This window comes from Aphidius gifuensis, linkage group LG3 (assembly GCF_014905175.1).
Source record: "Aphidius gifuensis isolate YNYX2018 linkage group LG3, ASM1490517v1, whole genome shotgun sequence".
Taxonomy (NCBI): Eukaryota; Metazoa; Arthropoda; class Insecta; order Hymenoptera; family Braconidae; genus Aphidius; species Aphidius gifuensis.
In genome coordinates, this window is record NC_057790.1 from 15767891 (window position 1) to 15795821 (window position 27931).

At 25.4% G+C, this 27931-nt stretch overlaps 5 protein-coding genes and 1 pseudogene across 6 annotated transcripts; 4 read left to right on the plus strand and 2 right to left on the minus strand.

Moving 5' to 3' along the window:
* The window catches only part of LOC122850946, a 220743-nt pseudogene that overhangs the window by 133309 nt on the left and 59503 nt on the right, over positions 1-27931 (plus strand).
* Positions 1471-6199, plus strand: LOC122852110. Its single transcript, XM_044151717.1, has 4 exons — positions 1471-1632; positions 3201-3415; positions 5093-5309; positions 5655-6199. The coding sequence occupies exons 1-4, from the start codon at positions 1584-1586 to the stop codon at positions 6056-6058; spliced, it is 885 nt and encodes a 294-aa protein (XP_044007652.1). The 5' UTR covers positions 1471-1583; the 3' UTR covers positions 6059-6199.
* On the minus strand, positions 6314-7511 carry LOC122852121 (transmembrane reductase CYB561D2-like). The gene is made up of 2 exons (XM_044151734.1): positions 7093-7511; positions 6314-6999 (listed from the first exon to the last, which is right to left on the minus strand). Exons 1-2 carry the CDS (start codon positions 7258-7260, stop codon positions 6481-6483), a joined length of 687 nt encoding a protein of 228 aa, XP_044007669.1. The 5' UTR covers positions 7261-7511; the 3' UTR covers positions 6314-6480.
* Positions 10305-13196, minus strand: LOC122852073 (tetratricopeptide repeat protein 27). Its single transcript, XM_044151648.1, has 2 exons — positions 13056-13196; positions 10305-12965 (listed from the first exon to the last, which is right to left on the minus strand). Exons 1-2 carry the CDS (start codon positions 13114-13116, stop codon positions 10636-10638), a joined length of 2391 nt encoding a protein of 796 aa, XP_044007583.1. The 5' UTR covers positions 13117-13196; the 3' UTR covers positions 10305-10635.
* LOC122852063 lies at positions 14046-24586 on the plus strand. 2 transcript variants are annotated; one of them, XM_044151629.1, is made up of 8 exons: positions 14046-14746; positions 16739-17034; positions 17117-18489; positions 19287-21384; positions 21515-21767; positions 22098-22151; positions 22340-22645; positions 23059-24586. In XM_044151629.1, exons 2-8 carry the CDS (start codon positions 16769-16771, stop codon positions 24418-24420), a joined length of 5712 nt encoding a protein of 1903 aa, XP_044007564.1. In that variant the 5' UTR covers positions 14046-14746; positions 16739-16768; the 3' UTR covers positions 24421-24586. The 2 variants fall into 2 exon arrangements, with proteins under 2 accessions (XP_044007564.1, XP_044007565.1); XM_044151630.1 differs by lacking the exon at positions 22098-22151 and having other exon boundaries at positions 14061-14746.
* LOC122852095 (dynein axonemal assembly factor 4-like) lies at positions 26126-27928 on the plus strand. Its single transcript, XM_044151690.1, has 6 exons — positions 26126-26252; positions 26311-26548; positions 26615-27093; positions 27178-27278; positions 27352-27505; positions 27583-27928. Exons 1-6 carry the CDS (start codon positions 26130-26132, stop codon positions 27781-27783), a joined length of 1296 nt encoding a protein of 431 aa, XP_044007625.1. The 5' UTR covers positions 26126-26129; the 3' UTR covers positions 27784-27928.

Sequence of the window (27931 nt, forward strand, 5' to 3'; positions counted from 1 at the left end):
TATTGAAAGTACAGTCAAGCAGTAGGACACAAGACTACAAGAGTTGTCGTTGTGATAACCCGTTTTATAAAAAAAAAAACTTAATCAACCAGCTTGTGTGCCGGTATTAAAACCTCAAAACGCCCACAATAAAATTATATAAACAACTCAAAAATATATATTTAATAATATTTTAAATACTCGAAAAAAAATGTTTTTTTCAAATTTATTTCACAAGTGTTTAGAAAATTAAAATTAAAAAAAAAAAAAAAAAAAACATCAACAGTTGATTTTTGATTATTCAAACAATTCATCATGAATTTTGTTAGTAAAAAAAAAAAAAACTAATTTTTAATATATAAATTATAAGTGTTGTTTAATAATATGACAAATCAGCTGGTGTTATTTGGGGCGAGGGTGGGCCTATAAAATTTGACCAATTGGGAATATAGAAGAACATTAATTAAGGGATCATTTAAATTATCGAAAAATAGTTTTAAATTAATTTTAAAATGATTATAGTAAAATTAATCATATGATTAACAATACTCTTGTTAATCACATCTTTTATTTGTTTATTTATATTTATTTGTATTTTTTATATTCAAATTATACAAAATATATTATCTTAAAGTGATAAAATACTTTCAAAGACAATAAGGATACTATCCCTAAACCAATAAAACCTTTAGGGATAAAAACGGGCGTAAAAAGCTATAAAAAAAAAACAAAATTACCTCGAGCATAAAAAGCTTTTGAATTTATCAAAATATATATTCTATAAAATTAATTTAACATTATTTTAAAAAATGGGATTGTTTATATATATATATATATATATATTGTAATTATTGTACCTAATTTTTTAAAATTTTATAGACATTTAAAAAGTACTTAAAAGCCATACAAGTTGGTTAAAAATTTGAGCTATAAAAAGTTAACAAGAACTGGTTAAATATCATAAGCAATTTTTTTTATTTGGAAGAGTATAATAATACCAGTTTAATCGCTCTTTTTATTGTCCGTATTAAATATATACATATATATATATACATAATTGGATAGGGGAAACATGTAGAGATTTCTTTTTTTTTTTCAGATAGATTAAGTAGGTATATGAAATTTGTTTTTTATTTTTGTTCTTCAATTGTATTAATTTATTGATGATAAATAATCGCTTAATTTGTGGGGAAGAAAAAGAAAAAAAAATTATACAATTTTATTTTTTAAATAGGAAGGATTATTTTGAGGGTGTTGAAAGGAAAGTGGTTGTTGTTGTCAGTGATAGGGTGTAATAAATGACTTTGTATAACTTTTAAAATAATTGGACAATATTTCAAGACGTTGCTCATATTACATACTCCCTGAAGCGATATACTATTTTCTGTTTTTTTTTTTTTTTTTTTTTTTTTCGTTCGATGATATACATGGCGTTTATTTCATCGTAAAATATCTTTTTTTTTTTTTTTTATAATATTAATATAAATTTATTTCTCATTGTTTTCAGAAGTTGATTAATTAGTTGAAAAATATATTAATTTTGTTTATAATAAAATGGAAACTGATATTGTTATTTTTATTAATTTAAAAAATTAATAAAAACAATGCTGATTTTGTTGATTTCTTTGGTACTAAACGTTGCCATTGAAACTGGTGAGTAATTTTTTATATATTTTATGATTATTGCGGTTGTTTATTTTATATTATTGTTTTTTCTTTTTATTATTATTATTTATCGAGGGGTTATTTACTGAACAATTGAGTAGAAAGCTGAGTCAGGACTAAGCATGATTTTCAATGACTCACATGGTTTATTTTGTTTTCTAGTTGAAAGGATAATTACTTTTTTCTTTATTGATATTAAAAAGATGCCAAAAAAGTTTTCTCTACGATGGGTTTTAGACGGAATGGTAACAAATGACCTGATAACAAAATACCGGTAACTAGTTGTACATTACTGGTACTCCTTTGTGTTTACCGGTACTCTACAAAAAATGATGGCAGGAATAATTTTTAAAAAATTACAAATGATACAAATAAATAAGTCCTACGTTTACAGATTGGAAGTTTTGAACTGATTTTTTTTACAATGGGCCAGTCAACATAGAAACTTTATGAATTTCGAATGAATTTCGAAAGTTGGTTCCTTAGAATAACGTTAAAATATCGACAACTATTAATTAATTATCAACTTTTTTCAGGTTCAAGTTTTTATTTATTTTTTGTTGTTATTCTATACAAGGTTATAATTATCCAAATTTATTACATAAATAAGTTTGCATTTTAACTGACCTGATGGAAAAAAAACATGAAAATGTTTATTTTTAAACATAGGAATGAATTTTGAATTTATAATCTTTTATTTTTTTTGCAATCATGGTCTGTTAAATGTAGGAAGTCAGCGCGTAATGACACATATCGTGAACCGTGATGCCAAAAAAAAAAAAAAAACAAAAATTATGAATTGATAATTCGTTTCTACTTTTACAAATATACATTTTCGATTAATTTTTTGCAACTGGTCAATTAAAATAACAACTCATTTATAAGATAAATTTTTAATATCTTATACCGTTAAGAATAACAACAAAAAATTAATAATCAAAAAATCGAATTATTATACTATTTCATACAAACATTTTTTTTTTTTTATTATTATTCATCAAGATAAATTATTGAAATTTATCAGATGAACAAGTCATTATTTGAACTGACTTGGTGTAAAAAAAAAATCAGTCGAAAAAGTTAATTCATAAACGTAGGAATGAATTTTGAATTTTTGAAACAACAGCTATAAGTAGTTAGATTGATAAATTTCGATGACAAACTTTGAAAAAAAAACATAATAAAATTTAAAAATGTAAAAATTTTATTTTTTGTTATCATTCTTTAAAATTAATTATTAAAATTTATCGAATTAATCAGTACACATATTAAATAACTATATTCAATTAAAAAAGAATTTCCATGAACAAAATAATTGTAAACACAAAATCTGACTATAAATATCGCTTCAACGTAATTCATAACAATTAATGACCTAAAATATAAAATTTTACTTAACATGTAATTATCAACTTTTTAAAATGAATAATTAATAATCAATAAAGATAATGTAATACTTATTTTATATATATACACAAGAGTTGATGAGAAATTATGTTGAATTGAAATTTGAAAATATAGTTTGATAGATTATTAAATGGTTTATCGTGTGACAGGATGTCCATCAATGTGCGTGACTGGAGAAATGATCAACCGACGGACACTCGTCAATAATGTTATTGATGATGATACAACTATAAAATCAATGAATACTGATCCATCATCAATTATAAATATGAATTTTGGTACTAAAAATTCAACAATCATATTTGCACAGTCAGGATCAACAGCGTTATTACCATGTGTTGCTTATAATATTGGAGAAGGAACAGTAAATAATTTTTTTATTATTTAAATTTATTTATTAAACGGTTGTTTGAATATTTATAAAAAAAAAAAAACAAAATATTATTATAGATATTTTAAATTAACATTAATTTAATATATATTTTAACATTTTGTGTCAAAAAAACATAAAAAAGTAAAAAATAAAAGTTGAGATATTATTTTCATTTTTAAATTTACATAAATAATTATTAATAATACCATTAAGGTAGAGTTAAAAGGGTGTAAATTTCATTTTTTATAAAACTATTTTTTCAAGCCAAAAAGACGTAGGTATATGTCCAATTTTATGAGGTAAATTGTTTTATAATCATTTAAAAAAAAACAAAAAACAATTATATAATAAAAGTACGTGTATAAGGAACTTATGTTCTTGTAAAATTAATTATTAATTTTGTAATAACAACAAAGACTACTTTTCTATAAGTCGTTAAAAGTAAAAAAAGTAAATAGGTACGTGAACCTAGCCTGCATAAGTCCTATATAGAAGAATTTTCTATAGGATACTCATTAGAAGCGTCTTGACTTGTACTATTTTGTACCGCAATTGTTTTAATTAGTACCTCAAAATTAAAAGGTGGAGAAAGGGTGGAAAATCTTTTTTTTTTTCTAGATGAGTGTTGACTGAGGGGAAAAAAATTTCTACAGACGCAGAATAATTTGTAATAATTTGTACCACCTGCAAGTCTGGAATTTGTACCTGAAAAATAACAACAAAAAAAAATTATTTACTCCAAAATGTTAATTAACAATTGCATATTTGCTTTAAAAGTTGACATATTTCGATACTTTTTTTTTCTAAAGAGAAGAGGTTGTGCTTTAATTTGTACCACCAAGCTCAGAATTTGTACCTCAAAAATACCTATACAAATTCTGTTCGTATCGATACAAATTAGCCCACGTTTTGATCTTTGACACAAAAAAAAAAAATTTTCAAAAATTTTCTAGGATTTATACAGGCTAGGTTTACGCACCTAAGGTAAATGCCTTTTTTATAAAAAAAAAACAAAACATTTAAAACAGCTTTTTTGATTAAAAAAAAAATATTTTTTCTTTCTTCAACAAAACTTACGCCTTTCTGACTCTAGCTCAATGATATAATAAAAAATAATTTTATTATCTAATTTCAGTGTAATCATCATTGAAAAATTTATTTATATAGCAGTATTTAACTTGTTTCTAAATAGATAAACGATATGAAAATCGCAACTACCACTTCATTAAAACTCTATAAATGTACAAATATATGCAATTCCCAACTTTATAAGTTTGTTAATATGACTCATCAAAACATATTTGTTAAAATAAAAAAAAAAGTTATTTTAAATCCTACTTGAATCTTGATATGAACTAATTAAAATCGTCAATGTTTGATTAAAAAAAATAATTTTAAATGTGGGTAAAATTTTGTCAACTCTTGAAATAATCAATGCGTATTAAAATTTCCATAAAATTAAACTATGATAATATTTATCTGATGAATAGTTAATTTGATTTAAATGTTAAAATAACAATTACCAAGTCAATAGGTAATTGAAACGTAACATTATTATTATTTTTGTAATTGAAAATTTAAATAATTTGTTTGTTAGTAGCTTTTTTTATAAAATCAAATGATACAAATTTTATTGATATAAATAAAACTTCAATTAACAATCATCAGGTCAGTTGGATAAGACGAAAGAATATTCAACATCAACTGTTGACAGTTGGTTTGACAACTTATGCAAGTGATGAGCGTTTTCAAGCGAAGCATTTTCATCACAGTGAAGATTGGACCCTTCAAATTAAGTATGTTCAATCACGTGATGCTGGGATGTATGAGTGCCAAGTATCAACCCATCCACCCACAAGTATATTTCTGTTTCTCGAGGTCGTCGGTAAGCAAAAATATCTATTAATAATTATTGTTTCTAACTATACACTTTAAGTAACATCAAAAATATTAAAATAACACAAAATATCTTGAATGAATAAGATGTTGTTGTTGTTGCAATTTTAAAAGAGCGTTAGTGTCACATTTTCCAGGTAAATTTATGTTTTTTAAATTTAACATTTAGAACAAATGTTAATTTATTATTCACACTGTTTTTTATCTTTTGTCTATTTGACTTTACAAAAATATACATTTTTTTTTTTTTTTGGCACTCACAATCTTTTAACATTACATTAACGATATTTAATTGTTGAAAAAAAAAAAAATAAAAAACGAAATAAAATCACAGAGGCTAGAGCAGAGATTGTTGGACCACCAGAAAAATATGTACGTCCAGGAAGTACATTACAACTTCATTGTATGATTAAAAAATCAACTGAAACACCGTCCTATTTATTTTGGTATCATAATTATCGTATGATTAATTATGATATTGATCAAGGTGTTAATGTCAGCACTGATCTTATTGCACGGGAAAGTTGGCTTGAAGTACCAAAAGCATCAACTCGTCATAGTGGTAATTATACATGTGAACCAAGTAATGCATCACCAGCTAGTACTGTTATTTATATATTTAATGGTGAAAATCCAGCAGCAAGACATTCATTCAATCATGCTACAATTTATTATAAAAAATCAAAAATTTTTATCATTGTTATATTTATTATTTTACTTCAAATTATTCAACTGTAAATAACATAAATATTCTTGTAAATTGTATATTCAAAAAAATAAAAAATAAAAAATACCCTGTACATTTATGATGAATGAAAATGAATGAATAAATTATTTATGTTTGTTGATTCCATAAAAAAAAAAAAAAAAAAAACAAAGTAAATAAATAAAATACATGACGAATGAAGTGATAAATCTACTTGACATATTTCCTGATAAATGAAAAATGTAAAAAATATTAAATAATAATAATAATGAAAGTATATATATATATTTTTTTTTTTCTTTTGTGAATAAATTATAAAATAATAATTAAAAGCTAAAAATAATAAAATTAAAATATGGAGAAAAAAAAAATAATTAAAAACATTTATAATGTTGGTTAATAAAAATTATTAAACTTTTTATTATACATATATAAAAAAAAAAATTAATAAACATTAATTTTGTCTGATGACAACAAAAAAATTACGTAAAAGTGATTTAATTGGTCGCATGATACATATTGAAGTTATTATTATAACTAAAATAATAGCAAGTACAGCAATATAATCACCGGCTTTATATCTCATCCAGCTTTTATTAAAACCATAACACTCAGCAATCATACCAAGTGTGAAACATGTTATACCAAGTAGTTCATGAATAAACTTAATAACAACTGGACGTAATAATTTTTTTAATTTCATTGTATAAAACATTGTTGCACCAGATAAACACATTATGCACATTATAATGATTGATATAAAACCAACAATTGAATGAATTGAACTTAAATGTGGTTTATTTTTTTCATTTCTACCTATGTATTCAATAACAACTCCACTAATACTAATAATTGCACCAAGTGCTTGAAGCACCCAATGAAAATGTGAACGATTACGATAATTCGTTATTTTACGTGACCATATATTTTCATTTGTTAAAACCATCAAAGATTCAGACATTAACAACACATACTGAAAGAAAATAAAAAACAATAAATATTTATTTGTTTTAAATAAGATTTTTTTAATATAAAAATAATTATATTTTTTTTTTCCTTGACTTACCCCAATTGTACAACACAAAACGTGAATATTAATTTTTGAAAATGTAAAATTAATCAGATATATAATGTAACCAAGAGTTAAAACAATTAATGAATGATTTATAGTATTGAGTATTGTCTTGGTAGATTCAATGGAATTAGCATTGTTAATCTCTTTTGGTTTATCCATCGTTCAATATGCTACTGAATAAATTTTTTAGTCTGACGTTAACATTTAAATGAATATGGTATTGACTATCTATTTATCTCGTATGATGTTCCTCACGTACAACCAGTATTATCGACACTGATAAAAATTTACTGACCAATGAATTTGTCGCTGACAAATAGTTATTCCACTTCTTTTCAGTATATTATTATTGATTCCCCACTGTTGTTTCATTTCTCAGTATTACTTTAATATTTTTCACAGATCATTTAACATAATTGTTTAAGGAAAAGTGGCGTGATGAACTTTGATTTGTCTAGCTACAAAAAAAAAAAAATATATATTTTTATTATTTCGTTAATTTGTTATTTTATATGTTCCATTTTTAAATATTTTATCAGTATTTATTTTTTTTTTTTAAATTATTATTCTTATTATTTTTTGAGTATCCAAACATTTTTTTTTTTTTTTTCTTGTTTGGGTTACATCAGATAAGTCAGTAGACAGATGTAGAGACAAAATTGATCACAAAGATTGAAGGGAGATTTTATGGCCTAAAATGATAAGTCAAACGTGCGATTGATAAAATTGATAATGTTAAAAAAATTAACAAATTTACAATGTTAATCATATTTCCAAATAAGACCTTGAACTTGATTTCGGCTTAGTAAATAAATATGATTTCCTTACATTAAACTTCGTCAAACAAAACGAAATGAATTTTTTAATTATAGTTTAGTTCAATTACTAAATTACTAAATTTAAGGCCCAAATGTGAAGCTAGATTTATATGAAAAAATAGAAGATCAACTGGTGACACAATCAGAGATTAAAGAGATTAAAGACTAATCTAGTCTCAAAACGGCAGTGAAAGGTCAGTTGACAGTTCTTGGGAGTTAAAAATTAAAATCGATGATCTTATGTTAAGAGAGTTGGGACTATAAGGGTCTTACGGATACTAATGCAAGGAATGCCACGCATGCGTATGACTATTTTTCTCCCATAATTTTTTATTAACTCAATTTATCATAACTTGTTAATTAAAAATTCAATTTTATTATTATTGAAAATATTTTATAGTGTATATTAAAATTTTCCCAATAAAATTTTATGTTTTTCTAAACTTTAAAAAAAAATTATTTCGTCCAATGTATTTATTTATTATTTGGAGTAAGCTCTATAAACAATAATAACTCATTTATTATTTGGTTATTTTTTATTATCATTTTAGTTTCATTAATAATTTTATGATTTTTGTTTAAACATTTTATTTGTTTTGTTTGTTTGTTTTTTTGTAAAATATTGTTGTGCAGCTAGAGGCCAATGATGAAGAGTCGTAAAATTTTTTTCAAATGTTTCACTAACAGTATGAGTGTATTTGTTTTTTTAAATATTTTTTACCATTCTCATGCTCTTTTTTTGTTTAAAAATAAAATAAAAAAAACAAAAATTTCAAGCTACATAACATTTGCAAATACTCATCAAGTATCAACATTTTATAGTCATCAAGTATTTTTTTTATACTTTTTTCAAGTGTATGTATAATTAAAACATTTGAAATATTCAAGACATACTTGATAACAATATTGACAAGTATTTTTTTCAAGTATTTATTGCACATTTATTTTACAAAATATTTCAAATGAATAATATTGTTTTGTTATTATTATTTCAAGTTTTTATTTCACTTTAATATTTTCGTCTTATGTATATGAAAATAGAAAAAAAAATTGTATGAACTTATAGAAAAACTTATTTCATGCTTTTATGAGCTCAAATACATCGAGCATCATATCATTGAACTAAATCGGTTTTAAAGATTTACAAAAAAAAAGTACATGGCTTTTACAACTCGTGTCAATATTTTCAAATAAAACAACAATAAGGATAAAAATCATTTTAGTCTTTTCCTGTTTCTTCAACGGTTTTTAAAAAATAAAAAAAATAATTTATGTGTATGTATACTTGTTATTAAAGTTTGTTTTTTCCTTTTAAAAATTAATTATGATAATTAAAATATTTTCTTACGTAATTTGGTTTTTTCTTTTCATTTTATTTTTTATTTAATTGCGATACAAAAGTTCAAATGAATAGTCTTTGTTGAAGCGACAAGTCTTTAAGATGCACAGTAAGGAAAAAATTTGTATTTTTACCATATCGATCTGGATATGTTTTTTTTTTCATCACTGCATAGACACAAAAAAAAAAGAAAAAAAAAAAAAGATTATTTAAAGAAATACTTGAGTCTCACCTTGATAAAATTACCATTTTAAATTTTTATTTTCTATTTCTTTGTAAAATTTTTCCAAGGGTATAAAAAAAATGTGTATATTTATATATATATATTAGACCTGTCCAAAAAAAAAGAATTTTTTTTTTTGTACCCTCCTGAGGTCTAAATTTGTTCTTTATGATGACACAAAAAAAAAAATAAAAAAATTTTTTTTTTAGGATTTTTTTTGAGCCTGCTCATCGGGTTTTTGTATTTCCTATTTGATTAACACGCGCGCGTATGGCTGTATATTTTTGACTTTGCATAACTCAGTCAGTTTTAATCCTAGAAAGTTGATATTAGTCTCATTTTGTAGCTTATGAAAATACCTTCAAATTATCACTGTACATTTTTTTTGTACTGTTTTTTTTTTTTCGTCTCAAAAAAAGCTTGAAAATCATGATTTGCAATTTAACAGCTAAACATATTTTATTTAACATAAAAATTTTTTTCTTTATCAAGCTCAACAATTTTATACTTTCGAATAATAATACTTACCTTACTAATAATAATAATAAAATACGTTTACAAGTTAAATTGCATATACCTATAAAGTCATGATTTTTGAGGTTTTCTTAAAACAAAACTATTAACAGTACAAAAAAATGTACAGTGACAATTTAAAGGTATTTTTATGAGCTAAAAAATGAGACTAATATCAACTTTCTAGGATTAAAACTGACTGAGTTATGCAAAGTCAAAGATATACAGCCATACGCGCGCGTGTTAATCAAATGGGAAATACAAAAACCCGATGAGCAGGCTCAAAAAAAAATCCTAAAAAAAAATTTTTTTCCTTTTTTTTTTTTGTGTCATCATAAAGAACAAATTTAGACCTCAGGAGGGTACAAAAAAAAAAATTCTTTTTTTTTGGACAGGTCATATATATATGCCTTAGGCAAATTTTATGTGACATGAAAAATTGTAAATATAAAAAAAAAGTATTGTAAAATATTATAATTTATTAAAATTCAATTTAACAAGTGATGAAATGAATTATCATATTTTACATTATTCATTTTGTTTATGAAAATATCATTAATTAATATCAAAATGTTTCGATATATAAAAAGAAAAAAAAAGAAAAATAACTTGATGTATTTGTTAAAAAATATTATTTTGAATCAATTCAATACTTGATTAACATTATCAATTTTTTCCGTAATAATTTTAAATTTATTTTCCAATTTATCAAGTAAAATATTGACATCTTCATTGTTAATTAAATCTTCCTGTTTAACTTTTGTAATAACAGACTGTAATGATAATTTTGCACTACCAAGTATTGATCGTATTTGTGTATCTTGTGTTGTTTTAATTGAGCAAGTTAAACACGTATCAGCAAGACTGTCACATAGTTCTAAAACAATTTTAGTACTTTGTATATTTTGATACCATCTTGGATCAGCAACTGATGCACGATATGCTCTCTGTAAATATTGTGCTGCTTTTTGATAATTAACATCAGTATTTTGTAATAATGTTAATTCAGCATAAAATCTCCATATATCTGGATCATTATGCACCAATGATGTTAATCTACCATAAAATTCTAATGATTTTAGTAAATATTTCATTGAATTTTCAACATTACCATCAGAATCTTTACATTTAACATTTTTAATAATTGATTTTGTTAATATTTCAAGTACTTGTATATCAACATGTTTACCTTTTAGGTCAAGTATACGATGATAACATCTTAACACCTCTGAAAAATAACCAAGATCAATACTAACAACCATCAAATTATCCCATATTTCCCACTTATCATAATTACACTTGACCGCATCTTGTAATGAACGCCATGCTCTTGGTTTGTCACCAAGTTTAATATATGCTTTTGCAAGATTATTCCATGCTTCAAAATTTGTTTGTTCAAGTGCACAATAACGTCTGTATGATGTTGCTGCAAGATTCCAATTTTCAACTTGAAGAGATGCAAAACCAAGACGTATCCATACATTTTCTTGTATATTATTTAAATCAGCAGATAGTTTAAGATGTGGTATTGCTTCTGGATAGTTTTGTTTTGAAAAATAATAGAAACCCCAATGACGTTGTACACGACTACTTTTTTCATTTGATAATTTCCATGCTGTTTCATAATGTTTTGTATTTTGTTCAGCATCACCAAGAAGACACCATAATTTAACTGTTTCATTTTTATTCAATTCTTGACGTATTATTTCAGCAGCTTTGTGACGTAAATCTAATAATGTATAACAAACAATAACTTGTTCCCATTGACGAAGTTCAAGATAAAGTTTTAATGCACCCTTAACCATTCCTAAATTTAACATTGAATCAGCTAAAATTTCTTTAAAATACCATATTGGTTTCATACCACTTGAAAATATTTGATAACTTCTATGTCCAACATTTGGACTTGTTTCATTGTATTGTCCAAGTAAATGTTCTGATTGTGATAATGCACGTTCAACTGTTCTTTTATCACGCATTTCTAATAAACATCTTCTTCTTAATGCTTCCATTTTAATTGACCAATTTTTTGTATTTTCAATAATTGTATTTAGATATGGCATTAATTCTTCTTCTGTTAATTTATCATGTGGTTGATATATTTGTAAATATACACATTTTGTTAAGACAATTGCTTCTTCAATTGTTCCAAGTTTTGGTCTTTCAACATCATCAGAAAAATGTATATTTTCAAGACGTAAATCATCATTTAAATTAACTGATTTTGGAAGTTTTGGACATGATATAAAATCATAATTAGTTTTTTCATTTTTAATTAATAAAAATAATTGTGGTTTTTCATTTATTTGATATTTTGTACGTTTTCCCATTGCACTATTTAATTCAATTATTAATTTACTTGATGACTCACAGTCTTTTAAACTTGTCTCAACATTCTGTACTCTTCTGTACAATAACCAAAATTGTGATACTTCAATGTTAAATAAAGTTTTATGATAATTATCATCAGTAAAATTCCATATATCAACTTGTTTAGAAATTTTATCAATTATTTTTTCAGTTTCATCAATTATTATTGATGAATCTTCTTCAAGTATACGTTGATGAATGACATTTGCTCTAAATAACCACCAAAATGTTGTAACACATATTTTTTGTAAATTTTCATTTGAAAATATTGTTTTTCCAAGTAATAATAATTCAAGATTTTTAACATTTTCATTACACTGATCATCAAGAGATAGTTCAACAAGAGCCTCTTCACTTTTTTTAATACACCAAGCTGGTAATTCATTTGATACGTCTGGACCAGTCCAATTAATCTGAATAAATACATAAAGTGATGCTATTCCCAAATCTAACCATAATTTACAATTATCATAATTATCAACAATTTGTTCTTTAATAATAAAATCTAATGATTTTTCAGCTATAAAAATTGAATCAAGCTCGAGTTTTTTTGATAATTCACCAAGTATGTTTTTATAATGAATAACATTATCTTCAGGACCTAGATAATTAATAACAAATTAAATTATTAGTGTCAAAAAAAAAAAATATTCAACTTTTGAAATAAATCCTTTTTATTATAATTACTTACAATCATTGACTTTAAAATCAAGCAATAGTTTGAGCTCTTCGTCTTTATCTTCTAATTTCATTGTTAGTAAATTATTAATAAAAAATACACCAATGTACCAATGCACGTGTCGTAGACTCGTAGATGTGAAATGCGAATGGATTGGAAATTTTGGAATGGAATATGAGGTGCGTTCTTTCGTCAATTTTTTGTTGACGCATCATGACCGCGCATTTGCGCAAAAGCTGAAAAAGTACGTAAGTTTTTAATTGTTTGTAAGTGTGAGTAACGCACACATGTATACTTTAAAAATTTTACTTGATTCTACGACTTTTGCGCAAATGCGCGGTCAACAAATTGATCAGAATGGATGCAGAAATGCAGAATGGATGTGAATAAAATGTTTTTTCGTTTTGCAATTTCGCCCTGTAATACCGACTAAAAACTAGAAACAGAAACAACGACAAAAGTGATAAATTTCTCTATGCAATATTCCAGGCTTTACAGTTTACGACCTATGTGGTACGAGTGTACGACCTATGTGACAATAACAAACAATCACAACAAGTCAATTTTCTATTTATTTCAGTTTGATATAAACATTGAACAATTATCCATCTAACAATTGGAACTTTGGAAATTGGAAGCCAAAAAAAATAATGTCATGTGCCAGCACTGCCACTACAAGAAACAGCTTTTTCCTATAAAATTTTGGCCGGTATTACAGAATACAGGGCTGTACAGGACAGTACAGGGCGAAATTATTGCAAAACGAAAAAAAATTTTTTATTAAAGGAATGCACCCTGTGATTTGTGATATTTATTTTTTTACTTTTTTTATTTATAACTATTATTATTATGAAAAAAAAAAGATATTACTGACTTTTTACCTTTTATTGATAAAGATGATATCTTTATTTCCATAAAAAGTATCATATATATTCACCAACAGATGACCAACAACAAGTAGTGTTAGTTGTCAAATCTGTCATTTTGTAATAATAATTTTCAGGGGTTGTTGACATGGGCAGAAACAGTGAGAAACAAGCAGAAACAGCCAGGCTTAGGAGCAGCTTTTCCCAGGCCGGTTTCTCTGTGTGCTGATTTTCTTTCTCTCTTTTTTCTTGCGATAATAATATCAAAATAATATAAATTGTGTTAATATTATTGTTATATTTATTTACTATTGTTTAAATAATAATTAGAATAATCTCTCCCACTTAATTTGTGTATAATTAATTATTGAAAGTAATTGTTGCCGGTTAATTATTATGCTGGAGCGTCGTGTCAGAACTGGAAATATACACCCAACGTGAATCAGACGCCACTCAAGATTTTTTTTTGTTTTTTAATTTATTACCTTTACGATTTGTTTTTGTGTTTTTTTTTTTATTATGTGACTTGAGAGTGATTTTATGATTTAAAGTGATTCGTTGACATTTATTTGTCATCAAAAGAAAAAAAAAATATATAGGTATACCTACCTATATTAAATAATTTTGGAGTAATTTAATTTTTGTTTATTTAACAATAATAGAAATAAAAAATTATTAATTATTTATACGTTGATTAGTGTTTTAATTAAATGATATTGTTGAGAAAAATTATTGTCAATAATTTTCATTGTTTCGGACAACAACGAAAAAATTTAATCTTAACAAATTTATGCCGGGAGGAATAATGATTGTTTGCAGATGGTGTTGACATTACTAGTGAGTTTTTATAATTTTTATTAAATTAAATTAATTAATAATAATATTAATAAGTTTACTAAATATATTGAATCATTGACACAATTTTTTCCATTTCATTTTTACTAACTTTCCCAACAACAAGAAAGCCCAAGGCGACCCCCTTTCTTTATAATATTAGGTACATACATGCTCTTTTTTTTTTTAACCTTGAATTTAACTGTCGATTAAATGTAATTATTTATTTCGATAGGCTGTTTGTTTTTTCATCGTACTCAACGAGCCATAAATTACTGCACTTTTATTCTCATAAGTTTATTTTTATTTTTTGTAGTTAGTTGTTTATCGTTTTATTGATAGATATTGTTAATAAAAAAAAAAATAACAACATTATTAATATTGTCCACTTAAAAAGTTACAGATAAGCTAAATCTAAAAATTATATTTAAATATTGTTTAAAAATTTATTTTATACAAAATAATTTGTTTAGTTCTAAGATTAAATATAAAATTTTCAAGATGGAATATAATAATAACGACAAATCATCAGAAAATAATAAATAGTTTCAAAGTCAATGTGATATAATATTACCTCAATTATTATGTTATTATTTTTTTAATCTTAATTGAAACACTTGATAAGTGAAATTTATGATAAGGCACGAAATGAAAGAAAAAATATTAAACAATAAAATCTTTTATATATATTTTACACTTTCATATATATATATTTTTTTCTTTTTACAATAAAAATTGATAATAATAGATAATTAATTAACAATGTATCGGTATTTGAAAAATTACTTTTACATCATTAAAATATTAACATTAAAATTGACAACATCTATTTTTAAACTCAATATAAAAATTAATAAAATGCATATCTTTTTTTTCGGTGCATTTTTATATACATTTTATAATAACTTGGCTCAAAAAAAAAAATACCCACATATCAAATTCAATGAAAAAAAAAAAAATTTCACTTATCATTCGTGACTTGTACCTTTTCTCGGCCATACGTGAAAAAATTTCAACACGTGAATAGCAAAAGAATGTTTTTTTTTTTTTAATTTAAAATATAAACTTTCCTACCTTTTTTCTTATCATTTTAATTTTACTGTTATCAATTTGAATATTATATTTTCTAAATTTTAAAATACATAAATTTTAATTATCTTCGTTTTTAATATATAAAAAAAAAAAAATAATATTCCATCAATAGATTTAAATATTAAATAAAAAAAACAAAATTATTATTGTTATTATTCATTCATGTAGAGTTTCTTTGATGATTTAAGATAATAATAATATTATTAATAATAATAATGATGATAATAAGAGACAAGTAATCAAAAAAAAAAAATATAAAAAGACAATAGGTATTCGTTTGCTTTGACTGTTGGAACGCCTCAAGTTCAGAGCAGACACAGGGACAGCTTTTAAGTATTGATTGCAGCATATAAATGTTTGTATGTATAGTTCTATTGTACATATATATATCAATTAAGGTTGGCGCCCCTACGAGAGTAAGAACGTGGTTGATGGGAGAGTATCATCATCACGTGTATATACGTCTTGTAAATTTAAAAAAACACTAAAAAAAAAAATGTGTATTAATAATTTAAATGATCATTATTTAATTATTATTTTGTTTTTTTTTGTTATAACTTATATTTTAATAAATAATCATTGATTTTTTTTTCGTATATTTTGTTTTATAATAAATTTATTCTTTATTTTTTTTTTTCATAAAAAATAATATAATTTTATAGTTTATAATATGATAATTATAGACTTGAATATTCGATCAATAATTTGTGATAATTGGTGCGTGTATTAACAGTCTTTAAATCACACCCTTATTTTACAAATAATTATATTATTATTATATCAATATTTATATATTTAAGGATGATTAAATTGAGGTCATTTATTTGGTAGTTAATTAATAAAACAGGTGTTTTTTTTTCTTTTTTCATTCAATATAAATTTGTTTTAACTTTTCTTTAACAGCAAAAAAGAAACGGATAAATAATTGAAAGGATGTCGTCAATGGAAGATAAAAAACGTGTAGCTGGTTCAAAGGTATCAGCAATTGCAAATATATTTCAATCAAAACCACCTCATGATGGTATACATCATCATCGACCAACGACTATTCATCCAGATGGTTTTAAAGAACCAACAGCACCGTTAAAAGATTCACCAACACAAGTAACTGTTGTTAGAACAGAGAGTCATGTTGCAAGATTTAATAATGCAAGAGCGTTATTTGAGAAGTTGGGAGAAGAAAATAAATCAACTAGACCGTGAGTATATAATATTTATAACCAGTTGACATTGATTCTCTTTTCATATAATTTTTATTGATTATTTTTTTTCGTTTTTTAGGTCATCAAAACCACAAAGCTTCTTTGGTTTACGTTCACGTTCAAGTTCAGCAAATTCTGGATCTGGTTGTACATCACCAGATCGTTCACCACGTCCACGTTCACCATCACCGCCAGGTAGTTGTAGAGATCATTTAAGTAATTGGAGTGCAAGTGTACCAACATTAAATGCTGAACGTCATTTTGAAAATGGACATAATATTAATGAATATAAGGATAATGAACGTCAAAAAATACGTAATTCAATAACAACAACAACAGTAACAACAACAGCAATAACAACAAAATTTGATAAAAATTATGGTAAAGAAAATCGTCGTGATGATAAAATTGAAAAACCAGAAAGACGATTAAATTCAAAAGAGCTAATTGAAAAACAAAAAAATTGGACGAGTCATTTTTCAAAAACACGTCCAAGTCGTTATAATTCAGATCCAAATAAATCAATTGTACAAACATCATTACAAAATCAAAATTCACAAAGACATATAAATGATATTGATACATCAATTGATTCGGATTATCAAGAAATTGATTTTATTAAAATAAATGATACATGTCAAGCAACAAGATCAGCATCATTTTGTACATCAAGATCATCAGCATCAATATCACCACCACCACCATTACCACCAACAAGAAATTCATCATTTATTAAAAAAGATAATCCAGCTAGTCCAGAATATGCAACAGTTAATAAATCATTTGATACATCACCAACAGTACCAGAATATGCTGTTGTACAAAAACCTAAAATTAAAACTGACAGCACAATGCCAGAATATGCAACTGTACAAAAACCATTAGGATCAAAAAAAAATTTAGATAATTCTAAAATAATACAAAATAACGATATTAATGATTCTTGTAAAAATAAAAATTCTAGTCCAAATCAACAATTATTAACAACACAAGAAAAATTAAAAGACACTCATTCAATAATACAAGAAATTATAAAATCTAATAATGATGATAATAATGATGATGAAGAAGATGATGATTATGCATATCCAGCTAGTCCAATTAAAGGGCCACCAAAAACATCAGAATGGAAAAATGTATGGCTTGCAACAAATGAAGAAATATTGAAAAATGTTAATGAATTAAAAAGTGGTGATGCTGAGAGACCAAGTTCAAGACCCGATTGGGCAAAACCAAAAATTGAAGATACAACGACAACAACAACAACAACAAAAACAACAACAACAACAACAACAACAACATATGAAAAAATTAAAATTGAATCTGATAATGAACTTAGACCACCATCAGTTGGTACTGATAGTGCTTCATCAAGTATGAGTTCACCTAGTTCACCATCAAAAGATTCAAAAGAAGAAAAAGCTGAGAAAGAATTACCAGAAAAATTACAAGGTAATATTTTCATAATTTTACATCAATATAAAGAAAAAAAAATATATTTTTCTATAAATATTAATAATTTAAGTGAGTCACATTGAATTTTCTCGTCATCATAAATGTCTAGCCTTTTTTACATTTATATATTCACACACGAGATATTAAAAACATTTTTTTTCCTCTCACTGTTTTCTGTCCGGTGGTATGTATTATTTATAGCAATCAGTGTTAAACTGCCTTTAACATCATACAACGTATTTTTTGTGTGATTATCTCGCTTGTGCGTTACTTAGTGTTAATTTTTTGAAATTTTTTTTCATAAAAATAAGAAAAAAGTATTTAATTTTTTATAAATTATTATACTTGTTTAAATAATTTGACCTGTTTTTTTTTTTTTTAATTTTTCCATAAATATAGATTAATAAAATAAACAAACTTTCTTGAGGATGTTGCTTCTTGGATTTCTTCTATTTTTAAAAATATTTCAATCTTACTTGATTTCATTTTTTTGAATTTTTATTTTTCCGTAAACATATTATTTTAACTATGATAAAATAATATTTAAAGTGAAGTATATTTAAAGTATATCGTATATATATATATATATATATATATATTGTTTTATAAAAAAAAATTTTTGAGTGAATAATTATAAAAACAAATTTATGTTTATTAAAAAAAAGCGTGGTATTAAAAAAAAATCAGGCGCTATGTGTCTACGACTTTTCTGTCTTGATTGTCAAGGTTGTCGAATTATTATTTAAAAAATAGTTGAATGAAATAATAATAATTATTAAAAATATTTATTACAGGACGAAATAGCTATGATTTGGAACAAGAGTTAACAAGTAAATCAAACATTCCACCTCCAGCGTCTTTTATTGAAAAAAAATATAAAGAAGAAGAAGAAGAAAAAGAGAGACCTAAACAAATAGAAATCGATGATAATGATGATGAAGAAGAAGAAGTATGTGGTGGTATTGCTGAAAAATTTGTTGAAACTGATGCAGCAACTGTTGTTCGTCGTTCACACGTTCGAATGGATATAACATCAGTTGGTATTGGCAATCGTCCACCATCAGTTATAAGTACAGATCAAGAATTTCTTCCTCTTGAACATAAAGATATACCAATACCATCACCATATGCAAAACGTTATCAAGAAAATAAAAATGATGAATCTAAAAAAAATTCACGCGTTGCTGCTGTTAAAAATGCTCTTGAAAAAGATAATAATAATATTATAATAAATGAAATAAAGTGCCAAAAAAAAGTATCAAATGCTAAAAATGATCAAATTAAAACATCAATATGTAAAAAATTAGCTAAAAATAAAGGTGAAGTTTGTGATAAACGTAATAGTTTTACTGAAATTGAAAAAACAACACCACCACCAATTGAATTTGCAAATGAAACAATTGATTTACAAGATAAATTAAAAAATACAATAATTAAAACAAATTTAGATGAAAAAATAACAATTGATAATGATAAAGATGATAAAGATGACAAGGATAATGATGATGATAAAGAACAAAAAAAAACAACTTGGGAATTAGAAAAACAAAAAATTGATCAATTAGTTGCAATAAGAACATCAGAAAATTTAAATGATACAACAAATAAAATTGATATAACAATATCAAAAATAACAATTTCACATGTTGATAATGATGAAACTGAAAATAGTTTAATTGAAGATACTGATTCATCTGAATCAAAAACAATAACAAATATTGATATATCAAAAAATAAAATTGATAATAATACAACAAATAAAAAATTAATAAAAACATCACCAAAGAATAATACAATAATACCTTGTGTAACGACACCAGATACAATGACTGCTGATGAAGCTGAAAATTTACTGAGTTCAAAAATATTAGAAAAAAAAATACGTCAAGGTTCAGCATTATTATCAGATGAGGAGGCTCAAGAAATATCCCGTCTTTTATCACCAAATACTGAGGATAAAGTTGAAAAAGAAAAAGAAAAAAATGAGAAAGAAGACTTAGACAATACACCTGATTGGTTATCTGATGTTTTATCTGTTCAAGATTCAAGTATAATAGCTAGTACTCAAGATTGTAGTTTATCACAAAGATCAAGAAGTGATTTAACAATTGATTCATTGACTGAAAGTCAAATTGGTTCAGTAACTGGTAGTGAAAGTGGTTTATTAGGTTCAGTTAGTAGTTTAAATGATACACATGGAACAAATGATGATACTGAAACAGAAGGACGTGATGATTTTACACCTGTACCAGGTAAAATAATACTAATTGAAAATGGAAGACATTTTTTTGAAGATGGACATTTTTGGATGGAAGTTGAGGGTCTGCCAGAATCAGATGACGATGATGATAATACTACACAAAATATTATCATTAAAAAAAGTGGTAAAGTATCATTTGATTGTGGTCCAATGAGAGTTTATTCAACACATTCAGTATCTGATTATGATAGAAGAAATGAAGAAGTTGATCCAGTTGCAGCGAGTGCTGAATATGAATTAGAAAAAAGAGTTGAAAAAATGGAAGTATTTCCAGTTGAATTAATGAAAGGACCAGAGGGCCTTGGTTTAAGTATTATTGGTATGGGTGTTGGTGCTGATGCTGGATTAGAAAAACTTGGTATATTTGTTAAAACAATAACAGAAAAAGGTGCAGCATCAAGAGAAGGAAGAATTCAAGTTAATGATCAAATTGTTGAAGTTGATGGTAAATCATTAGTTGGTGTTACACAAGCATATGCTGCACAAGTACTAAGAAATACATCGGGTTTAGTAAGATTTGTCATTGGGCGTGAAAGAGATCCAAAAAATTCGGAAGTTGCTATGTTGATAAGACAAAGTTTACAAGCAGATATGGAACGAGAACAAGCTACAACTAATAATAATACAAATAGGTATATATAATTTATTGATTTTTTTATTTTATTTCCAATAATATAATAATATCAATTTTATTTATTTTAATATCTATAATGCTTTTACTTGGATAAATGTTTTAAATAGATATTTTTCTTTTTGTTTAAGACGATTAAATTTTTCTGATACATCATTGGAAGATCAACAACGTGAAAATTATCCAATTGGTGCTCTTGAAGGAATGGGTGGTATACCTGGATCACCAGCAATGTCATCATGCTCAGAAGGTGAACCACCTCAAAGTCCAATTGATAATTATATGACACCAAGTCGTAGTAGATCACCAATAATTAGCTCATCTGGAGGACATCCACCAGCAACCCAAAGTGATGTTGATAATCTTCGTGCACTTTTACAAGAGGTATTTGCAATTTTAATTATTCATTTGTGATTGTTTTATTTATTCATTATTAGTTTAATAATTTATCAAATTACTCTTGTTTATTCTGTCAATGTTTTGTAGATGTAGATAATGCACTTATTAATTTTATATTTTTTTTATTTGTTTGATCTATTTATTCAATTCTCATTTACTTGGTATTTTTTTTTTTTCTTTCAAAAGGGTTAAATAAATAAACTCAATGAAGCAAAAAAAGAAAAAAAAAAAAATGGAACGATAGTAGTGCTCGTGGTTTATTTATTATTTATTTTTTTTTTTTTATGCATTGTGTGTGTTGTTGAATGCTTGCAGAAACAATATGCGCTGACGCTTGCTGATGCTGAAGCAGAAAAATTAAAAGCAAAGGTAAATTTTGTATGTAAATAGCATTTACAAAAGCTATCTTGAATTATTATTTTTTTTATATTAGTCATATTAGTAATTTAAATATGTTTGTTAAAATTCCTGCACATATGCATGTTTTATTAATTTATGTTAATAAACTTTTTATATATTTTAAAATTTAATAATTCACTTTGAAAAATATTATTTAGCTCGTTGAATTGGAAAATAGTGGAGCTGGAAGTGAAGAATATGCAGCAAAATTACGTGAAACAAGACTGAGACTTCATGAATCTGAACGTGCACTGGGTGCGTCACGTCTTGAATTATCAACAACAAAAGAAATGCTGTCACAGGCAACAGCACAAAATTCATCAATGCAACAAAAATATGCACGTGCTAGACGAGCTGCTCGTGAACTTAGAACGGATATTGTTGCTAGAGATGAATTTTATCAACAATTGTTACAAGAAAAAGATACCGAGTATAATGCACTTGTTAAAACATTAAAAGATCGGGTAAATATTATAAATATTATTATTACAATTGAAGCTTAACATTTTTACTAATTAATTTTATACTTTTTTGAGTATTACTATAAACAAGATTAAACATAATATCTGGTGTAGCTCACGGGTTAGAGCACAAGATATCTAACTCTAAAGTCTTAGTTCAATTCCCGGCACCAGCAAAAATATAATTTATATTCTTTGGATTTTCTTGAATTTGTGTTTTCCAATGATGGTATATCCTTGCTCGCTAATGTTACAGTGACGAAAAAACTGGCCACCCTGAGATATAAACCTGAGGTTTTTTTCTTGGGGTGCTGAGGAAAACAAATTTAAAGAAAATAATATTTTTTTTGTCCAAATAAACAAATTGAAAATATATATAAATATTAATTCAAGTGTATATTTTTTGTTCATAAAAGGTTATTAAATTGGAGCTGGAACTTACTGAAACTCACACAAGATTTGGTCTACCAGTGAGATTACCCTATGACGGTTCAACAAAAAATATTGTAACACCACAATTGTCACGTCGTCAATTACCACCACCACCATCATCAGCTAGCTGTCAATTATCTGACACAGAGACATCAGATTTGAGTAGTCCAGATGACGGTGATAAAACAGCAACAGTTGAACGTAAATTACCTCTACCAGTACCAATTAAAGAGGAACTTGATCGTGCTGTACCAGCACATCGTCTTTTAAATAATGCTGCTGGTAAAAGTAAAGCTGAATTGGCAAGTCGTGGTGGTCTTGCTAATCGTCAATTACCAAAAAGATCTGGTGGTTTAAGTAATAGTAGTTCTGATTATGGTCTAGATGAATCTGGTGATAATACAGATACAGAAGATTCATCGAAAATAAGTGCATCACATGATATTAGTATACGTTCAGCAAGTGAATCAATAAAACATTCAAATTTAAGTTCATACTCAAGTAGTTCATCAATAAGTTCACAGAAAAGTAAACAATTATTTGAAACAACAACAATACGTCAACATTCAACAATAAGTTCACAAGTACGTGCAATGACTGAACAAAATTGGTTACCAAATCAAAAAAGTTTAACTGGGCCACCAGCAACACTTGCTGAACAACTTAAACAAGTATTAGCTGAACGTGAAAGACGTCTTGGTGGAAATGATAATATATCATCATCACGTGAAAGTTCGGGTGATTTTACTGAATTTAATAATCAACATACAAATAATCCAACAATGGTTACACAAAATCTTGTTGAAGAAATACGTCAAGCTGTTAATGAAGCAAGTCAACGAGTTAAAAAAGTATCAGTACCAATGTTAACTGGTACTAGTGGTAATACACCATGGCATCATCAAGCTGGTTCACCATCAAGTCTATCATCTGGTGGTTCAATAAGTCCAACAGCTGTTGATCCTAGTCCAAGTAAAATTGGTAGTGTTGATTCTGGTGAAGTATGGATGCCACCAAATACTGGTGAATTTGGATTAGATATGAAATCATTATTTTGGCAAACATCATGCACATCTGATTGGTCTAAAGAACAAGTTTCAAAATGGTTAACTGGTATTGGATTAGAATGTTATTCAACACGTTTTATTGAAAATAATATAAATGGCAGTAATTTATTACGTCTTGAATCAAGAGATTTAAAAACACTTAATATCACTGGTGATGATAAAGTACATTTTAAACGTAAATTAAAAGAGCTTAGAGCACAAGCTGAACGTGAACGTAAAGAACGTAAAGAAATTGAAAGAATGAGAAGAAAAGCTGAAAAAGCTGCTAAAAAAAAATAAAGCTAAACAATATAACATAAAAATACAAAATTAAAACATTGATTATTTGTTTTTTTTTGTTTTTTAAATTATATTGCGTGTTTTAAAAAATATAACATTTGTAAAACTTATTAATGCAAATTTTAGTGCTACTCATAGTGGTACCTTCACGCGAGTGTCCCGGGTGGTACTTAATTAATTTATTTTTTATTTTTTCAATTTTAAAAAAAAAACTAATACTTTCATGAAAACGATCAAAGTGTTTTTTATTTCATTACGTTTATAATGAAACACAAACTAAATAACGCGATGGTTGTATTAATATTTTTCTATATTATCTCGTTATTTTATTTCAATTATTATTATCACCTGTGATTATTATCAATTTGTTTCTTTTTTTTCTTCTTTGTTATTTATGACAATTAGTTTTTCTGTTTGTTTATCGTATTTAACTGGCATTTTGCTTGTTTTTTTTTTTTTTGTTATTATACAATAAATGAAAAAACAAATTAACTTATTATTTGTTAAATTATAAATCATGATGTCGATTTAGTAAAAGAATTAAAAAAAAGCAAGTAATCGATTTTGAGCAAAAATGAAAAAAAAAGTAATGAAATATTTCTTACATGTTTACTCGTCAAAAAAAAAAATTATTTATTTTCGACTATATAACTATTTTGGGCATTGCGATATTGCATGTTCATATTATTTATAATTAATTGACATAAACGAACAACTAATTTGTAAGGCCCTTTGTACAACAAATGAATTAAGTCACAAGAGCAATTATTTAAAAAACAATTTTTATTTCAAATTTTGTAATTTAAAAATATAAGTGACAAATAGTTGATTAATAACTTAGTCTTATAAAGACCCAATGTATCAACATAGTCACTTAAATAGGTTTTAATAAATTGTAGAATGTATGTGTGTGTGTGTGTGTTTGTTTTTTTTTTTTTGAGAGAGAGAGAGAGAAAAAAAAGAGTATTAAATGATGAAAAATAAAAAAAAAATTGACTTGATTATAATTTAAATTTTTGCTCAATGAAGAATCCTCCATATCAAAATGCCAATCAATTAATAGCTAACAAAATAAAATCTCTACCCAATTCTTCCACTAAAATCATTTTGCATCTGAAATTCTGATTAAGCAAAAAAACAACAACCCTAACAGCAACAAAATTGTACTGAAATGGAAAATATATTCCCAGCGTCAAAACAGCCAAATTATTTCCAACAATTTATTTATGACTAGAATATAAGTTTTACATTATTTAAATCCATTTATAAATTTGATAAAATTAATATCTAATTTGAATATAATAATACCTATACAATATTAATAAAATATTAATAATCAAAGTACTCAGTGATGTACAACAACACACAGTGTAAATATATACATACAAACATTTTTATGTATAATTATTAATAATAATTGTAAGTTAAACCTCATTGTAAGAGTATTGTCATTCAATAGTTGTCATAAGCTAGAAAAAAGAAAACTATAAACTTAAAAAAAAAAAAAAAAAAAAAAAAACGAATAATAAATAAATAAAAATGAAACAGTATAAATAATTATCTAAAGTTTCCATTTGATTTTTGATGTTTGAAGAAAGGAAGAGAGCAACAGAGAGTTTCATTTGTTTGATCGATAAAATAAAAAACAAACTGTCAATTTGACGTAAAATATTATTTTTAATTTAGTTTATTCAATTTATTTGTTAACAATGCCAGCAATAGTTTTGAAGGATTATACTTGGAGACAAACTAAAGAAGCTGTTATTATTTCAGTTGATGTTAATAACCATCCAAATAACGCTGACATATTTGCAATTGATAATTACGTAAAGGTAATAAAATCAATTATATTTAACTTTAAATTATGTAATGATGATGTTTTAATTATAGATAAACTTTACTCCATTTATATTCGAATTATTTTTATCACATGATATTTTGGAAGAATCTAGTGAGTGTATTTTGTCAGAAAAACAAGTTGTATTAACATTAAAAAAAGGGATTATTAACCGTAAATGGGATAGTCTTGTTTTGGATGATTTATCAAAGGAAAAAAAATCGAGAATTCGAGCTCAAGCTGTACAACGATTACAGATGTTGGCAGAACAAAAGAGAAAAAAACTAAGGGGTACTGTTGTTTATAATATTATTATTTTGAATTTTATATTTGATTACTTATTTTTTATAATATTAGATAAAAAACAAGAGTTACAACGACAAGGTGTTAGAGAACAAATTGATATAGACACTGAAACGTTAAAAAAAATTGAAATGATTCGGGACTCGCACAGAAAAGAAGCAATGTCTGAGTTTGAAAATTGGAGAAAAAATATTCTCATTGAAAACATTTATCAATGTCCAGGAACTATCCAAAATAAAAAACAAGAAATATTTGATAAAACTAATTCTTCAAATGAAAATTCTATTGTTATCACAGAAATATGTGAAAAAGAAGATGATGATTTAAAAAAACTTGAAGAAGACAAAAAAAGAGGCGAAAAAATCATTCAAAATTTAATAAACGGTAAATTATTTGGTGAAAGAAAAAAAATATTTGAAACGAATAATAAAAATAACCCAAAAACAAGACAATTTGGTACAATTAGTATAAAATTTTCTGAACGTATTTTTCCAACACCAGCTAGAGAAAGTCATCATCTTGAAGAGCAAGAAGTAAAGCCTATGAACTTTTTTTTATAAACTATTATTTACTTTTCAATAACGAAATATTTATTTTATTTTTTTTTGTTTAATCAGTGGCTGGAGAAGCAAGCGGAAGCAAAAAGAACAGTTGGTTTTACAACTGATGATTTGAGATCCGAGGAGCAGGATCCATTGTGTTTGAAGGACAAGGGCGAGTTAGTTTAATAATATAATATGTTTTTCATACAATATTTAAATAGTATTTAAAAAGTTGTATATTTTTTTTAGTGAATTTTTTAAAATTGGCAATTATCTCGCTGCAATAAGTGCCTATACACATGGCATAAAGTTGAGTGATAAAATGTCCCAATTGTATGCAAATAGATCAGCAGCACAATATGCAATTGGTAATTTTCAAAGATGTGCTGAAGACTGTTCAACAGTTAGTTAAAATACATATTAATGAACAAAAAAAAAAAAAATAGAACAAATAAATATAATATTTATAAAAATTAACAGGCACTTGAATTGATGGTTCCAAAATGTGAAGGAAATCGTGAATCACGTGCACGTTGTCATGCTCGTCTTGGTGCAGCATTATGTAAATTATCAGCATCACAACATGGAATAGGAGAATTTGAAGAAGCTCTTCAATTATCACCTAATAATTTAACTATAAAAAATGATTTAAATAGAGCTAAACGTATTTTAAATGTTTAAAATTATAATTTTTATTCAGTTACTTGCTTAATTATAAAATGTAGTTAAATCCTCCTTATACAGAAGCGAGACAGTTGCAATCGATCGTCAGGGCATTTGATTGGGTGTCAATGAAATAAATGATAAAATGTTCTCTCTCAATTATACT

Coding starts and splice junctions, on each gene's coding strand:
- LOC122852110 (XM_044151717.1), top strand. CDS start 1,584: ATGCTGATTTTGTTGATTTCTTTGGTACTAAACGTTGCCATTGAAACT. Junction 1,633..3,200: donor AAACGTTGCCATTGAAACTG/GTGAGTAATTTT, acceptor ATCGTGTGACAG/GATGTCCATCAATGTGCGTG. Junction 5,310..5,654: donor TCTGTTTCTCGAGGTCGTCG/GTAAGCAAAAAT, acceptor ATAAAATCACAG/AGGCTAGAGCAGAGATTGTT.
- LOC122852121 (XM_044151734.1), bottom strand. CDS start 7,260: ATGGATAAACCAAAAGAGATTAACAATGCTAATTCCATTGAATCTACC. Junction 7,000..7,092: donor TTTTGTGTTGTACAATTGGG/GTAAGTCAAGGA, acceptor ATTTTCTTTCAG/TATGTGTTGTTAATGTCTGA.
- LOC122852073 (XM_044151648.1), bottom strand. CDS start 13,116: ATGAAATTAGAAGATAAAGACGAAGAGCTCAAACTATTGCTTGATTTT. Junction 12,966..13,055: donor TGATTTTAAAGTCAATGATT/GTAAGTAATTAT, acceptor TTAATTATCTAG/GTCCTGAAGATAATGTTATT.
- LOC122852063 (XM_044151629.1), top strand. CDS start 16,769: ATGTCGTCAATGGAAGATAAAAAACGTGTAGCTGGTTCAAAGGTATCA. Junction 18,490..19,286: donor ATTACCAGAAAAATTACAAG/GTAATATTTTCA, acceptor TATTTATTACAG/GACGAAATAGCTATGATTTG. Junction 21,768..22,097: donor TTCGTGCACTTTTACAAGAG/GTATTTGCAATT, acceptor GAATGCTTGCAG/AAACAATATGCGCTGACGCT.
- LOC122852095 (XM_044151690.1), top strand. CDS start 26,130: ATGCCAGCAATAGTTTTGAAGGATTATACTTGGAGACAAACTAAAGAA. Junction 26,253..26,310: donor CAATTGATAATTACGTAAAG/GTAATAAAATCA, acceptor TTTTAATTATAG/ATAAACTTTACTCCATTTAT. Junction 27,094..27,177: donor ATCATCTTGAAGAGCAAGAA/GTAAAGCCTATG, acceptor TTGTTTAATCAG/TGGCTGGAGAAGCAAGCGGA.